The sequence below is a fragment of the Peromyscus eremicus genome, chromosome 11, assembly GCF_949786415.1.
Source record: "Peromyscus eremicus chromosome 11, PerEre_H2_v1, whole genome shotgun sequence".
NCBI classification, from domain to species: domain Eukaryota; kingdom Metazoa; phylum Chordata; class Mammalia; order Rodentia; family Cricetidae; genus Peromyscus; species Peromyscus eremicus.
The window spans coordinates 15,773,001-15,789,198 of record NC_081427.1 but is presented as its reverse complement, the minus strand read 5'-3'; the positions used below and the strand labels follow the sequence as shown (position 1 = coordinate 15,789,198).

Here is a 16,198-nt window from a genome sequence, read left to right as displayed (position 1 = left end):
AACCTTACACATCAAAGGCCTCCCTATGCATTTTGTAGGTATGTGTGACTAAGTTGTAACACTAACTGAAAGAGATCCAGAAAAGAACTTGGGATACCCAAAGTCTAACCAATGAAACAGTCACATGACAAAGAATTCTCTGACCCCAAAAGCTAATATGACTAAGATTAAGAAACTCTGATACATCGGAAGAGAAATGAACTGTTATAGGAAATATACTCATAAAATCAAATTTTAAAGATCTTTCTGGAAGATAAAGTCAATATATGTAAGTCAGTGTCCTGTGTGGTCATGTGAATGTTCTAAGAAAGACAAACTAGTTCTATGACTCACTTACTGTACTGTGATATTCCTGATTGACATAGTATTTTCCTCATGTTATTAGAAAGGGAACTGAGGCTGGGCATTGATGGCGCACGCCTTTAATCCCAGCACTCGGGAGGCAGAGCCAGGCGGATCTCTGTGAGTTCGAGGCCAGCCTGGGCTACCAAGTGAGTTCCAGGAAAAGGCGCAAAGCTACACAGAGAAACCCTGTCTTGAAAAACCAAAAGAAAAAAAAAAAAAAAAGAAAGGGAACTGAACACTCACAGCATTAGGTGTTGCCGTAGAGAGATGATTGATACATAGTTTTCAAATGCTAATAGGTTTATTAGCATAACAATTATCTTATGCTTTGTAAAAAATGAAATGAATTTACTTCAGTTGGCTAGAAATAATTAGAAACTCCAGAGCTGCTATTACAGTATATAATTTACGTAACATTCATTATTGATTTTAATAAAAATATGTCATTCACATAGGATGCAAGGTACAAACTGAGAAAAAGAGAGAAAGAGGAAGAGAATTATAACAAAAATAAAAACAAGACCCATTTGTCTTCCTTTCATGAGGATCATAAGTTTAGTAATTAAGGGGCATTACTCAGAAGGTATGTACCTTGCAATGTGCCAGGAAATGAAATTAATTTCCCACTTGTAGAAATGATAATATTAAAAATATTGTAGTCTTACAACATTGTGAAACTCTGCTTAACTTTATTTTTATTTTGCTTTTCAGTTTTCTAAACTATTAAATTATTCAATTTTTATAGCAACCCATATCAATTTTGTGTTTTCTGTTTTTTTTTTTTTTTTTGGTTTGTTTGCTTAACTCAAAATAACATGCAATTTTCAGAAATATAATCATTACTTTTGCTTAAAAATATACAAAATTAGAGTGGCACCTACAGGTACCAAAAGCCCATTGGTTTAAGCAACCTGCAATAGAGGTAGAACTGAGGGACTTCACATAGAAGGTACTAGGAAATGCAAAATCCTGTTTCTGATATAGGCTTTTAGAAATGTGAACCTATTGCTACCAGGTGAATAAACGCTTCCCCCTCCCCAACCTTTGGAAATCTGACACAGTCTGCTAATAATTAGAGTTTACATTTAGATAGGTAGAATTTTAACACTTTCAATAAAACACTGTAAAATTTTAGATTTTAGATTTAGAATTAGAATTTAGAATGTAAAGTGGGAATACCTTTCAGACACCCCACAATGCCTTTGATGTATTTCAATTAAGAAACAACAAAATGTCACTCTTTAAAACTTGTATTTTAATTGTAAGAAAAGCAGAAAATTTTTAAACTTTTTTTTTTTAATTAAGAAATTTTAATTTTAATTAAGAAATTAGGAGGTCCCACTGCCTGGGGGCCTCCTAAACAGTTCAATCTCATCAACTGTCTCACTTATCCAGAGGGCCTGATCCAGTTCCACGGGAGGTCCTCAGCCATTGGATTGTAGTTCATGTGTTTCCACTAGTTTGGCTATTTGTCCCTGTGCGTTTTCCAACCATGGTTTCAATATCTCTTGCTCATACAATCCCTCCTCTTTCTTGCCAATTGGACTCCTGGAGCTCCATCTGGGGTTTGGCTGTGGATCTCTGCATCTGCTTCCATCAGTCACTGGATGAGAGTTCCTTCATGACAGTTAGGGTTTTTGGCCATCTGATCACCAGAGTAGGTCAGTTCGGGCTTTCTCTCGACCACTGCCAGTAGTCTACAGTGGAGGTATCTTTGTGGATTTCTGGGGACCTCTCTCTCACTATTTTTTGCCTCTTCCCATGGGGTCTTCATTTATCATGGTATCTCTTTCCTTGTTCTCCCACTTTGTTCCTGATCCAGCTGGGACCTCCCGCTCCCCTAAGCTCTCTTTCCCCAGACCCTTGCCCTCCATTACCCTGCATACCCCCAGTTTGCTCATGAAGATCTCATCCATTTTTCTGTTGCTGTGCGATCCCTGTGTCTTTCTTAGGGTCCTCTTTACTAGGTAGCCTCCCTGGTGTTGTGAGTTTTAGTCTGGTTATCCTTTGCTTTACATCTAGTATCCACTTATGAGTAAGTACATACCATGTTTGTCTTCCAGGCAGTGGGACTAGGACCTTTCCTTGGTACATGAGCTGGCTTTTTGGAACCTAGGGCCTATGCTGAGACACTGTGCTCAGCCTTGGTGCAGGGAGGAGGGGGCTGGACCTGCCTCAACTGAATCTACCAGGCTGGGCTGAATCCCCAGGGGAGACCTTGCCTTGGAGGAGGTGGGAATGGGGGGGTGGATTAGGGGGAACACTGGGGGGTGGGAGGAGGGAGGACAGGGGAATCTGTGGATGATATGTAAAATTAAATTAATTATAAAATAAAAATATTTATAAAAAGAAAAATATATGGCATTTCTAATGTGTATATGCTCTATTTTTAATAATAAATTTCTAAGATTAATTGGAATAATATAGACAAATATACTGCTTTCAGGGATTATACAACAGAGAAGGGACTATTAAACTGCTTTAACTCAAAAAAAAAAAGGAAAGAAAATTTTGCTTATTCACTTTACATACCAAAGATCCCCCTCTTCCCTTCTCCCACCTCCAGCCTCCCCATCCCAACCCACCCCCTTTCCCTCCTACAAGAAGGTAAGGTCTTCTGTGGGAAGGTACATTTAGTAGAGGCAGGTCCAAGCCCATCTCCCTGCCTCAAGGCTGTGCAAGCTGTCCCATCATAGGTACTGGGCTCCAAAGTGCCTGGTCATGCACCAGGGGTGGATTCTGATCCTACTGCCCGGGACTCCTTAAAGAGATCAAGCTACACAACTGTCTCGCTAAACAGAGGGCCTAGTCTAGTCCCATGGAGGCTCCACAGATGTTGATCTCAATTTTGTGAGTTCCCACTAGTTTGGTTTGGTCTCTTTAGGTTTCCCAATCATTATCTTGATGCCCCTTGCTCATAGAATCCCTCTTCTCTCTCTTCGACTGGACTCCTGGAGCTTGGCATGGTGTTTTAAATTATCAGAAAGCCAGTGACTGATGGCTGTAGCTCGAATCTGTTGTTTGTATAGATGGATATATGCACTCAGAAGGGAATGTAGTAATGACAGTATCTTCCATTTTAGTCTGTCTATCTGAAGAATAAAATTGGTCCCATATGTAAGAGTCATTCCATATAGGAAGACTAATAGCACACATTAAATATTTAGTACACAAAAGGAAAATTATTGGAATTCCCATGTAATGAACAACCTCAGAGCTAAATTTACATAAATTGTCTATAATTTAACTTTTTTCACTGTGACTTATAATCTGAATTTTCCTATAGATATTAAGAAATAGACACTTTTTTGAATTACTTTACAAATAGCAGAAAGTATCAATAGATATTTTGAATGATTTTTAATATGGTCTTTATGACACATTTGTTTGCTAACATAAAAATTAAATCATTATAATATTTTGAATTGTGACCCAGATTGTAAATCAGTTTTGTAACACACAACATTCTTCTCTCTCTTTCTCTCTCTTTCTCTGTCTCTCTCTCTCTCTCTCTCTGTCTCTCTCTCTCTCTCTCTCTCTCTCTCTCTCTCTCTCTCTCTCTCTCTCTCTCGAGCGCGCGCGCGCGCGCTTTTTTACTATTTTTTAATGGTGGCTGAGAATCTAAATGTTTGCATAGCTTGTTCTGAGATTGATTAAAACCTGTGTAAGTAAATGCTGCTACCATGCTCACTGCATCTTGTCTGGTACACTGACTTTCGGAAGCTCTCCAGAAATATTCACATTTTCCACAATGGATTACAATTGTTGAATGCTCCACTAACTGTGTATGTTGCAAACTCATGGAAAAGTGAAATTTGAAAATAATGACATGGTTACATTGGCAGAATTAATGAAGCATGTGGATAGAAAAGAAATAATTGAGATTGAATATTCGACTCGTAGTTTTTAAAGGAAAGATGAACTACCATCAAATACTTTTTAAAATATTGTCTAATTTTAATAGAGAAATTAATATGAAATTTAGCTTACCATATCGACTAATATACATTGTTCTCTGAATTCAGGTTTAAGTACGCTTTAATCAAAACAGTACCCAATGTCTCCAAATATAATGGTAATGATCCCCCAGAATCATTTAATAAGAAAAGAATAGAGACAGAGGAAGTAGGGCCTTGTTCAAAACCAGGTGCTCCTGCCTTTTAATTGTGTTTTATTATTATCAATTACATAATGATATTAAGAACATACAGATTAAGACTATACTTTAAAACACATGCACATATGACACTTCAGATGCAAAGGGCCCGCATATGACTAGAGCAGTCCTCTTTTATTCACTGATGAAAATCATCTTTAGATAAAAGTGCTGAATGATGGGGTCTTCATCATCATTATAGAGAATTCTGTGTAATACAGCATATGCTTTGTTTACATGGTATTTTATTAGACACTGAAATATAATACAAGATTCGCCATATGACAAATGATACATTTGGTTTATTTACTTAGAATGATTATATTCTGAATATCTGTATGGTTCATGCATTTCATAGGCTAACCTTCTGAAAGGAACTTTAAAAATATGAAATAGAGCCATATTTCAGATGTGTGACCTTTAGTTAAAGTGCAGAGAAAGTCTAACTCCCAAGTTATACCATATTTTATTGGATAATTAAAGATTATTAAATCTTATTCAAACTATTATTCTTTTTTGTTTTTTTGTTTTTTTGTTTTTCGAGACAGGGTTTCTCTGTGTAGCTTTGCGCCTTTCCTGGAACTCACTTGGTAGTCCAGGCTGGCCTCGAACTCACAGAGATCCGCCTGGCTTTGCCTCCCGAGTGCTGGGATTAAAGGCGTGCGCCACCACCGCCCGGCCCAAACTATTATTCTTAATCAACCACATTGCAAAACAGCTATGTAAGGAATAAATCTCAAAGAGTTTTCCTTACCACCCACATGCTGTATTTACAAGTATATAAAGGATAATACAGAGAAGTAATCTATACTTTAATATTTTTAGAGCAAATAAGTATAGAAATATATTTTTGATGCTTGCTTGAAATTAATTTTTGGGTATAAGAGAAAGAAAATAATGCATAAAGCAAATACCTATGAGGAATGAGATTAGGAAATTATTAAAATGAAGAAACAACTTTTCCAATACACTTTATCATGAAAATTAATTATCTTTGCCCCTTGCCTACAGTATCATAGGGAAATTGAGTGCTGAATGAAGAACTCAGTGACTTGTTTATCATAGCATTGTTGAAAGGAAATATTTATTCAAGGCAGTCATTAGTGATATTGTTTACTATAGTCATAAGTTTTCTGCCTGTTTGTTGGTCAGTGAAATGCTAATTTGAATAATAAATTTCATCTTATTTTGAAAAATTAAAGTCCTTTCATTTTTCACACTGAAATATACATACTAGAAGTATTAATAGATACACGTTTTATGTCATAGTAGGGGGTGGGAAAATACATAATCATAACACATAATTCTGTGTAAAATTGAAACTCTAACAAAATATTTCTTGCTAGGTAAGGTGCAAAGAGAAGTCTTTATCTGCTGGTGATAAATTAGTTAGTGATTACACAGGAGACTGGTCCAGTAAGAGGGTTTTTATGGACTACTGGACAACTAGCAATTAGCAACAAGTCAATTGTACTTCCTGTAATCTAACTATACAACAATATGAATATCTCACTTTATTAATTGTCACATATCAGACGTAGCTTTCAGTAGATTGTATTAGTTTATTTTGGTGATCAAGTGTCTACATTACATAAAAGAAATAAGAGAAAAATTACATATTTTGTTTACAGCTATAGAAATGTTCACTTATTTGTCATTTGGTCCAGTGCTCAGAACTTAATATGAGGTGGAGAAACACATGGTGGGAGCATGTATTAGAGGAACTTCATGGTGAGCATCTAGCAGTGGAATTACTGCAGGAGAAAGCCATGGTAGATGAAGCCTCTAATTAAATCCTACCTTCCCTTTTTCACTATGTCCATTTAATGACACCATACTATAAGTCCATCAAAGAAAGCATCAATACATTCATTAGAACACATGCTTCATTATCTGACTTTCTCATGAGACATCCTCATAGCTGCATCCAGAGTTGTGTTCTGCTAACTTCTTAGGTATTTTGTAACATAGACCCTAAAGAGTTTACATCATGGGTAGATATTATTTTTTATGGTTATTTCATATTTGTAGTATGGTGATTATACAGTAGTGACAGAACTAGAATTTTGTACAACAAGCTTCTTTTGGCATGTATTAATCATATATAGTGATAAGTATATAAGTGCATTCCCATTCAGGAATTTCATATACTTTGACAATATTCACCTCCTATATTAACCCACCCCTCTCCTTCTCCCATTAGCTCAGTATCATTCTCAGAAATCTTGTTTCTATTTTATATCCACCATTGCTCTCAATTTCCCATATGCACATATATGTGTGTATGTTTAAAATGGAGTATATCGGCCGGGCGGTGGTGGCGCACGCCTTTAATCCCAGCACTCGGGAGGCAGAGCCAGGCGGATCTCTGTGAGCTCGAGGCCAGCCTGGGCTACCAGGAAAGGCGCAAAGCTACACAGAGAAACCCTGTCTCGAAAAACCAAAAAATAAATAAATAAATAAATAAATAAATAAATAAATAAATAAATAAATAAATAAATAAATAAATAAAAAATAAAATGGAGTATATCAAAATGTGTTCAATATCTAGTTATAACCTTTTTAATGAAGGCAACACAGGTTTTTTTTTTTTTTTTTTTTTTTTTTTTTTTTTTGGTTTTTCGAGACAGGGTTTCTCTGTGTAGTTTTGCGCCTTTCCTGGAACTCGCTTTGGAGACCAGGCTGGCCTCGAACTCACAGAGATCCGCCTGGCTCTGCCTCCCGAGTGCTGGGATTAAAGGCGTGTGCCACCACCGCCCGGCGAAGGCAACACAGTTTTATTCAGTATGTTTGGTTGAAATTCTATATTACTTATCTATTCATTATTGACAGGCACCTAAGCTAATTCTCTAATATGACTACTGTAAACAGTGCTGCAATGAATATTTTTTGCAAGCACTTCTATGATATACTGACCTACAAATACCCTAGTATAAAGCCAGAAGTGACACCATTGGTTCACATGATAGCTCTCATTCTCATTTAATTTTTTGGGAAATCTTTATACTCACTGTTCACAATGACTGGGCTATTTTGTATTCACAATATCAGTGTATAAGGGTTCCTTATTTTCCTGAATCCTTAGCAGCATTTCTTTCATTCTATCTGAAGTGGGATGAAATCTCAAAATAATTCTACTTTGCATCTACTGATGGCTAAGGAGGTTAAATTCCTACCCATATAATTATTGATTATTTGTGTTCATTTTTTCCCCTAAATTTCTAAACCTTGCTTGGGACACTGTATTTTTTTGTCTCTTGACTCCTCAGACTTAGTTTTGTCTCCATTGGGTTTATTCTGCCACCTATTCTCATAAAAAGATGGAACTACTTTAGTCTCTAAAGGCTGTTGATATTAGCTCTGTATGTTCTTATTTCCTTTTCTCTTTCAACTTCCTTTCAAATTCAGTGCCACTGTCCCAATGACTTAAGTTAATGCTGATTGATTTTTGAATCAACATTTCCTGTTTAGAAAGCATAGAAATCCATACTATGTCCTATCCTTCCTTCCATTCCCTACATCCATCTGAGTGTGATGTCATAGCTATACAATGGCGGTCCCTCACTCTTTTATCCAACTCAGTAAGTGGATTTTTCATTGTCACTTGAGTAGTGCAACACAACAGACAGAATGTATGCACGGGCAAAAGGGAACATTAGTGGCTTCCCTCATACACTAATCCATATCTTCATTTGTTTAAAATGTTTCTCATTGTCTGTAACTCTCTTTAATACAATATTCCCCAGATCCACAACCTATTCATTCCAACTCATATATATATATATATATATATATATATATATATATATATATATATATGATATATATATATCAATTTGTGCTGACTACTCATGGGTTTGGGGCCATCTACTGGAACAAGGTCCTTCTATGCTGTACTGTTGACTTGTTGGATCTATCTAAGAGCCACATGATATTGGGGTTTGGAATTGAACTTGAGTTATCTATAAGAGCAATATTTTCTCTTAACTGCTGAGCCACCTCTCCAGTTCCCAATCTACTGCCTATTTCTATGCACACAATTCATTAATTTTTTCCTCCAATATTTTAATATGTGATTAAACTATTAAAACAACTGTAATAGGTTCTATGAAATATAATGGTTAAAGAATTCTTAAGTCAAATATAGATATTAAAGTATAGTTGCATTTTAATGCACATGATTTAGTAACTTCCTTTATTATCTTTTATTGTCCTTATTTATCATTTCTTACAAAGAAGACTTTCATTTTTTTTTCTTCCAGGTATTTCATCAACCACAGTGCTGAAGAGGACAGATTTTTCAACATCGATGCCAATACTGGAACCATTAAGACTTCAAAAGTCCTTGATAGAGAAGAAACACCTTGGTACAATATCACAGTGATGGCTTCAGAAAACGGTAAACTGCTTTATGTGTCCTGGGAAACATTGTCATTGGGCATGAAATCGCATGCAGAGATTTGCTGGCTAGCAAGGTAACCCCCCGTTTCTTTTTTGTCAGAATTTCAGAGAATATATAGATAAAGTCATTCCCATGTCTGTAATGTAATGAGTAAGTTCTGTTGTGTTTTCCTTCCCTTTCATCCCAGCATGAAGTTAGAAAATTGATGTTACAGACATCCTTGAGTCAAGAGTATTTGATTTTCCTCTTAATTGTGCTACTTTTCTGTTTCATGGACTTATACTTCACTTATGCCACCAAGTCTTTTCAACAAGGGTACTTATTATCTGGCAGTTCAGCCCCTAGATATCACTATAATACCCTTGCTTGAATTGGTACTTATAGCATTTACAGTAAAAGAATTCCTCGGGAAAAGTCAATGGTGTATCTAACCTCTCTTTAAGCAAATCTTATAACACAAAGCTGAGGAACTGGACACCCATCTAGGGCAGTGCATAAACACCCAAATTTACAGAAATCATAACAAAACAAAAAGAAAACACACAAAAAACTCTATTATTTTGGTGTTTAATAAATAAAATATGGGTGTCAATAAAATTGAAACAAAATTTTATAAAGAGATCTAATTTCTTGATAATGGTATCCTAATATGGTAGGAAGTAAAGAAAGTTACCATTAGCTTCAGTTTAGAGTTGTGAAGAAAATGATATGAATCTTTAAGAAATATTTTAAAACTCGGAGGTGGGAATGGGAGGTGGGCTGGGGGGAAGGTGAGGGGGGCCAAACGGGGGGAGAAAAAGGGAATCCATGGCTGATATGTAGAACTGAATTGTATTGCAAAATAAAAATAAAAATTAAAAAAAAACTCATGACAAAAAAATAAATATAATAGTATGAGTATTTCAGAGTGAAAATATTGCTATGTAAACAGGAATCATGCTCTTTATTTCTTGAAGATAATACAGTATATAAACAATTATTTGAAGAGATTCATGTAGTATGATTGGCATGGTATATGTCTAAAGTGTATAATTCCTCCATTATCACAATGGATATTGGAAAATCTTCATTTTTTTCTTGCAGAATAAGAAAAACCACAGATACATTTCCTGTTTCTCTAAAATAGATTCTTACTGGTGATTCTTCCAGGACAATTATAGAATATGTGACAATTTGTATCTGAACTGTTTCACTTAGAATATTATTTTTTTGTAATGGTACATCCATGTGAAAATAAAGCTTCCTATGATGTATGGAGATAACAAATTTTATTTAACTCTCCTTACTGATAGATTTCAGTGTTGGTTTACATTTAGGTTATTAATAATGTTTTTATTAACATTTACATGAAAATACTAGGGTAGTGATGTTCCCATTACATTTTCTTTAAATAATCTTAAGTCTGGAATTGCTGTTTTACATGGTAGTACCTTGCTTAACCATTTTACTGACAAACTATTTTCTTATAAAGCTGCACAGTTTTTATATTTGTGCAAATGAGATCCAAATTCCTATACTGCAATTGACCTATACTCCTGCCTATCCTTTGTGAGGATGTGAAGTGATATCTCTATGTCATGTCCTCTTTTGTATTTTTTTAATAAATCCATACTAGTTCATGATAATCTTTTATTCATTTTGTCCATATTATTCACATTTAAAAAAATAATTTTATCAATTCTTTGAGAATTTTATACATACATACAATCAATTTTGAGTATATCCCCCATTTCTCATTTTACCTCTTCCCATATTGACAACTTCCCCTCCTGTTCCCTCCCAACTTCATGTACACTTTTTCTTATAACCTGCAAAATCCATTGTGCTGCCCATAGTCACATGTATGGAGCCGTTCACAGAGCATGGTTAACCTACCAGAAGCCATTTCCTTAAAGAAGTGATTAACTCTCCGCAGCTTTTCAGCCAGGGGTAGGAGCACCATGAGTTCCTGCTCCATCCACGCTAAACTCTTTCCTGGCTTGATCTTGTTCTGGCAGTCACTACTGCGAGTCCATAAATGCTTTGTCCTGTCATCTTCAGAAGACACTGTTTCACTATGTTCCTTCCAATCTGTAACTTTTATAATGTCTTTTCCTCTACGTTTATTTAAATTGTATTTTCATCATACTATTAGAAAGTAGATGTGTCATGAAGGACACATGAATAGGTTAATTTCATATCATTCCAGATAATTTTCATTTTCTAAATCTCCAGGCTAAATGGTTTTATTTTACAACTTTATTGGTGGAAGAGCATTTAAATAAATAATAAATAATATTAAGAATCCGGTGAGAAACTGGGATTAACATTTGAAAATATCTACAAAGGAATATTGAAAGCATTGAGCAGATTGTGTTGAGGAGGGAAACAATTTTCAGCATTTAGATAAGAAGTTGTTATATAACCCTGAATCATCACTTAAGCCCCAATAAAGTTTGTGTCCAATAGAAACTGACTTACAAAGAGACACAAACACTTGCATATAAAAAAGTATCATCTGCAGCCATTACCAAATGGAATTCCTGTTTTTGTAATAGTAAAATTTTTATTATTTACTTGAGTTTTTTTTTTCCTTTTTCTATTTGCTATTTCTTTTTGTGGGAATAGAGTTAATATATATCTACTAAGTAAAACAGTCTACTAAATTGTAATTTCCTAAATTTTATAGTTGGTAATAAAAAAGCCATAGAGACCCATTCAATGAGCATTACTGAAATATAATTTAATCCCAATCATAAACAGGTGTACAACATGAATAAGCAATAGTTAAGATTTTATAGCCATGTTGGGAGATTTCTTTCAGAGAAGTATATCTCCAGCACCTATTGCCGAGCCTAACTGTTCTTTAGTAGGGGCAGAAGCTCTCCCCTAATTGTGAACATTAACATCAACATTAGCCCCATGGGGAAAACACGCTCTGCTTAGGAATGCAGTTGCTATTTTTTTCAAATGCTTTTTAAAATTCTTCTTAATGTAATATTTTCTACACAGTAGATTGTTCTGTGGAATTGGTTTTACTGGCTAATATTTAAAGCACTTTATTTTTTCTACTATGGGAATTATGCAAATAAGAGAAGAGCCCTCATGGGCAATGTGTCCAGGATTTAGGAGAACAAGAATATTGGGCACGGGGTGCAAAGCACATATGTAATCCCATGTACCCCAAATGTGAGGCAAGAGCCTAAGGCTGGCCTGGGATTTGTAGGGGGAGCATGCCAAGGGAATAAGAAAGCAGGGCATTGTTTCTGCTGAACAGACCTTATGTCTATGATGTAGTATGACAATGAAGAATTCAACCAAGATACCTATGCACATTCAGCAAGAGCCCAAATGTAGCAATAGTGACATTAACTATCTAGAATGTGAATCTGAGTTCATTCTAACATTCTCTTGCCCTTGTTCACTGTGGGGGTTCAGCTGCCTAAGCACATGGTGAAAGCAATAGCAATGTGCCTAGATTACGATATTATTTTCTAGTGTGATCAAAATTAACTATTATATGGGAGTCTCTGTGATCACCATGGCTAGCAGAGTAATGATCTTTGAGAGCTAAGAAGGTCGTTCGGTTCAACATGTCTAAGCCACTGGTGTTGGTTCTACTTAGAAAATCAGAGCCCAAGTAGTTTATTTTTGGCATATTTAAATATAGAACCATTTGTTTAAAAAATTTCTTGGTGGTAATTAGCTCAATCTTGTGTACACAACAAAGCTCAAGACATGACTACATCCACTCTCTTTTCATAAAAATAAGTTCTATAGATTGAGTGAGAAAAATGAGCTCATTCTAAGGGTCTCAAGGACAAATCAGTATGATCTCAGCCACACAGATAGGACAAAGGTCACTGGTCTATAAACCATGTCCACTGTCAGCCTTCCAGGTGGAAAACAGGTTATCCTTCTCTTTTTTTGAAGAGAAAACCCTGTATGCTTAAAATTTCTGTGCATATCTCTGAGCACAAGGACTGATGTAACTCTAGATTATTGGACATTTGGCTTTTCCCTGGTATAGGTATAATTAACCAGATATGTTATCTTAATAAAAACTTCTGTGAAACATGGATACAAACTATTGCTGTCACACTGACAAGTGCACTGAAGCATAACAAAATATATATTTGAATATTTGCTGCCTCTGTATTTACACCTGTGCATTAGATAAGCCAATACTACTGAAACCAAGCACTTTAGTTTACTGAAGTTGATTTAAATTTTGTGAATCATATTGATTCAAATTCTGGGAAAGTCTTATTTTTCCATTTGTAAATAGAGCACTATAACAAGATGTATTCAAAAAGTTCCCCATGAGTTGAGAACTAAATCTTTATTACATCATCTATCACAGTTCTTAAAGAACTACTATTTTGTAAGTAACTATCTGTGGAAATATTCCATTGCAGTTAACAGTATGTATGTGTAGTGTGTGTATATGTGTGTGTGTGTGTGTGTGTGTGTGTGTGTGTGTGTGTGTGGTTTTATTGCTAGTTCTTTGAAAGTATCATACAACATACTTTGGTCATATTTTCCCCCACTGCTCTTTTCAGATTTCCCTTACTTCCATAGCTGCTGAATTTTATGTTCATTTCCTTTAATCTTTTAACACCGATCATTTATGGTATCCAAATATTCTTAGATGTGTGATTATTCACTGGAGATAGGTCAACTTACTATGTGCTACATTCTAGAGAAAACTCTCTCTAATTGTAGTTGACACTAAAAATGTCCTCTGGTATCTAGAAGTGCATTGTTGCCCTATTCTTATCTGCTTTGACAATTTGTGTACAGGTGTGTAATCTTGTACAGTAGTAGTTTTTTACAGGTCTTCTTCAAACCAACTGTAGAGTTATTTGTAACTTGCCATACTCCTTCTTTGCCCTACCATCTGCTTCCTCGTCTAGTTAAGCCCCTCCTTTGGCAATATTTACTTTTAGATCTCTATGCCAGTGTGTTCTACCTCACCTCCCTTGAAAGTCCTTTCCATTAACCCTTTAGTGATTTTCTGCCCTTTCCAGGTATGTTTGTTTTTAATATGTCTTGTAGCACTGGAATTTCATTACTTGCATTGGTAAATGATAACTGTTATATTGTAGTAGAGCATATACGTTAAGGGGTTCTCTAAACTAGAGGAGACTCCTCCTGTAATCCAAGAACTCAGAATGACCAGGAACATAACAATGAATGCAAGACCAGCCTGGGATTACAGATTCAGCCTCTATCCGTCTCAGAGAAGGGGTGATCAAAAAGAAGAATATGAAAAAGGAAAAAGGGAAGAAACAACATGTCAAGAGGTAGATTTGGTTGGATTACAGCTAGGGCTTAAAAATACTAAAGTCATATGTCAACTGGGTGGGCCTTCTGGGGGCTCTTTGGTCAAATCTGATTTCAAACTCATTCTCTTTGGCAAAAACTACTCCCTTGAGAATACTGAAGTGAGTCTTTACTTTCTTCCTGTTACCAGCTTAGAGTGTTCCTTCCTGTGTAGGAAGCTTGTATTTCAACTTATATTGCTCTAAAACTTTGTCATCAAGAATAGGTCTTTCTGTTTATTGAATCTCTCAGTCACTTGAGCTACCAACTGGGAAAGGCTCTTGTTTAGTCTTTGGTTTGGTATGCTTTAAAAATCTCCACAACAATACATTTATTGAATAACACATTTTGGCAATATCAATGAATGACATTTTTCAGATAGTGACATTCAGGTAGCAAGCATAGTAGACACATTGTTTTGACTGTGAATGTGTTTATTTTAGGGGACAAGATAAGCAGAAAGTTATATTAATAATCCTTATGGTAGTAAAAGGATATTTGTTATTAGATATAGAAAAACAACAACTGTGGAGTTTAATCTCTCAGTGAGAGTTGCATAGAGAGGCTTATGAATCTATTCAATTGTCTGAAGAAGGATGAGTATTTGCCCTGGTTATCTTGTCCAAACTCTAGATAGAATCATAGGTAAATATTTGTCAGTATTGTTGAGAATGGGGTATGTGTACAATGTATATATAATCTCTGAAGGAAGGATGAGAGAGGGAGGGGGAGGGAGGGAGAGAGAGAGAGAGAGAGAGAGAGAGAGAGAGAGAGAGAGAGAGAGAGAGAGAGAGAGAAGCAACTTGGAGAGCCTGATTTGTAGCAATGTATTGACTCACAGCACCCTTTAAAATGCAGAGTAACATAGCCTTTGAAGACAAGCTGGCCAACAGGCTGACTTAGAATAGGCAGAAGCTGATACTCCAGGGTGAATGCCACCAGGAAGGGATTTCTTTGTTGCTTAGGAGTCAGTACTTCTGCTGTCCTGGAAACTCCATGTGACTGAGGCTCAAGTGCAGCATGGAAGCCAATCAGCTCTGGTTGTCTTGTCCTTTTAAACATTAATCTCAAATAAAAGGGTGTCATAGAAACTTACATAACAAACTATTAACTCATAGGTTGGAAATCCATGATCCATCCAAGGAGACACATAAAATTAACTTCAGAGTGGCTTCAGATTTCTTGTTCATACTGTTTGGATTTTGCAGCTTCTGAATCTAAATCAAGATTGCTTGTGTCATTTTTATTGATTGTGTTCCTTGACAGTTGCGTACACATGTATAATATATTCTGATTTTTGTCTCTTACACCATCATTTATCCCCTGTTCATCCTCCAAAACCTTAACCTTATCATTACCACTAGACCTTTTCTCTGATTCAGGATTTTTTTGTGACCCATTTATTTTATTCAGGGCCATCTGTTTGAGCGTTGGAATCGAATTATTTACTAGAGTCAGGTGAAGTCATCATTGTATAAACAAGTGAAGGCAGTGACTTTCCTGTCTCTGAATCTATCAATAGCAAATAGTTTGGCATTAAAGGGAACCCCTGCCTCTTCCATCTATTCCTGACTGTTTGGTCTGTTTCTGTGCATACACCATGGCATCATCTACACTTGCAGTGAGATCCTGATTGCAATGGCTATGTCTTACCCAGGAAATGGTGTTTCAAAACCCCTCTCTATATCTTGTGGCTCCTGTGTATTCTTATTTGAGCCCATTTGTAAGTGACATTCTTTATCACTTCCCATTCCAATATATTGAGATTTTGTTGTCTCTGCTTTTATTTCTATATATCTCAATTTCTGGTATTTTAAATAGAGCAATGCAGAGTTCTGTCTTTATTCTGAATTAGTACTTAGCAACGTATATAGATGTTTAGATTTGATTGTGCTTTTGCTCTGGTCTTTTACATGTATAAGTTAAATAGTCAATTGTAAATGAGAACCTATGTGAACTTAAAAAGAGTCTTCCCATTGATGGATCATTTC

The 16,198-nt window shown here is 35.7% G+C and overlaps 1 protein-coding gene across 3 annotated transcripts in view; it reads left to right on the top strand.

The window, feature by feature from the left end:
* Cdh18 (cadherin 18) overlaps window positions 1–16,198 on the top strand; it is a 255,064-nt gene that overhangs the window by 192,188 nt on the left and 46,678 nt on the right. For all 3 annotated transcript variants that reach the window (XM_059276234.1, XM_059276233.1, XM_059276232.1), the window contains one exon: window positions 8,764–8,900. In XM_059276234.1, coding sequence (XP_059132217.1) covers window positions 8,764–8,900 — 137 coding nt within the window. The remainder of the gene's footprint in view (window positions 1–8,763; window positions 8,901–16,198) is intronic.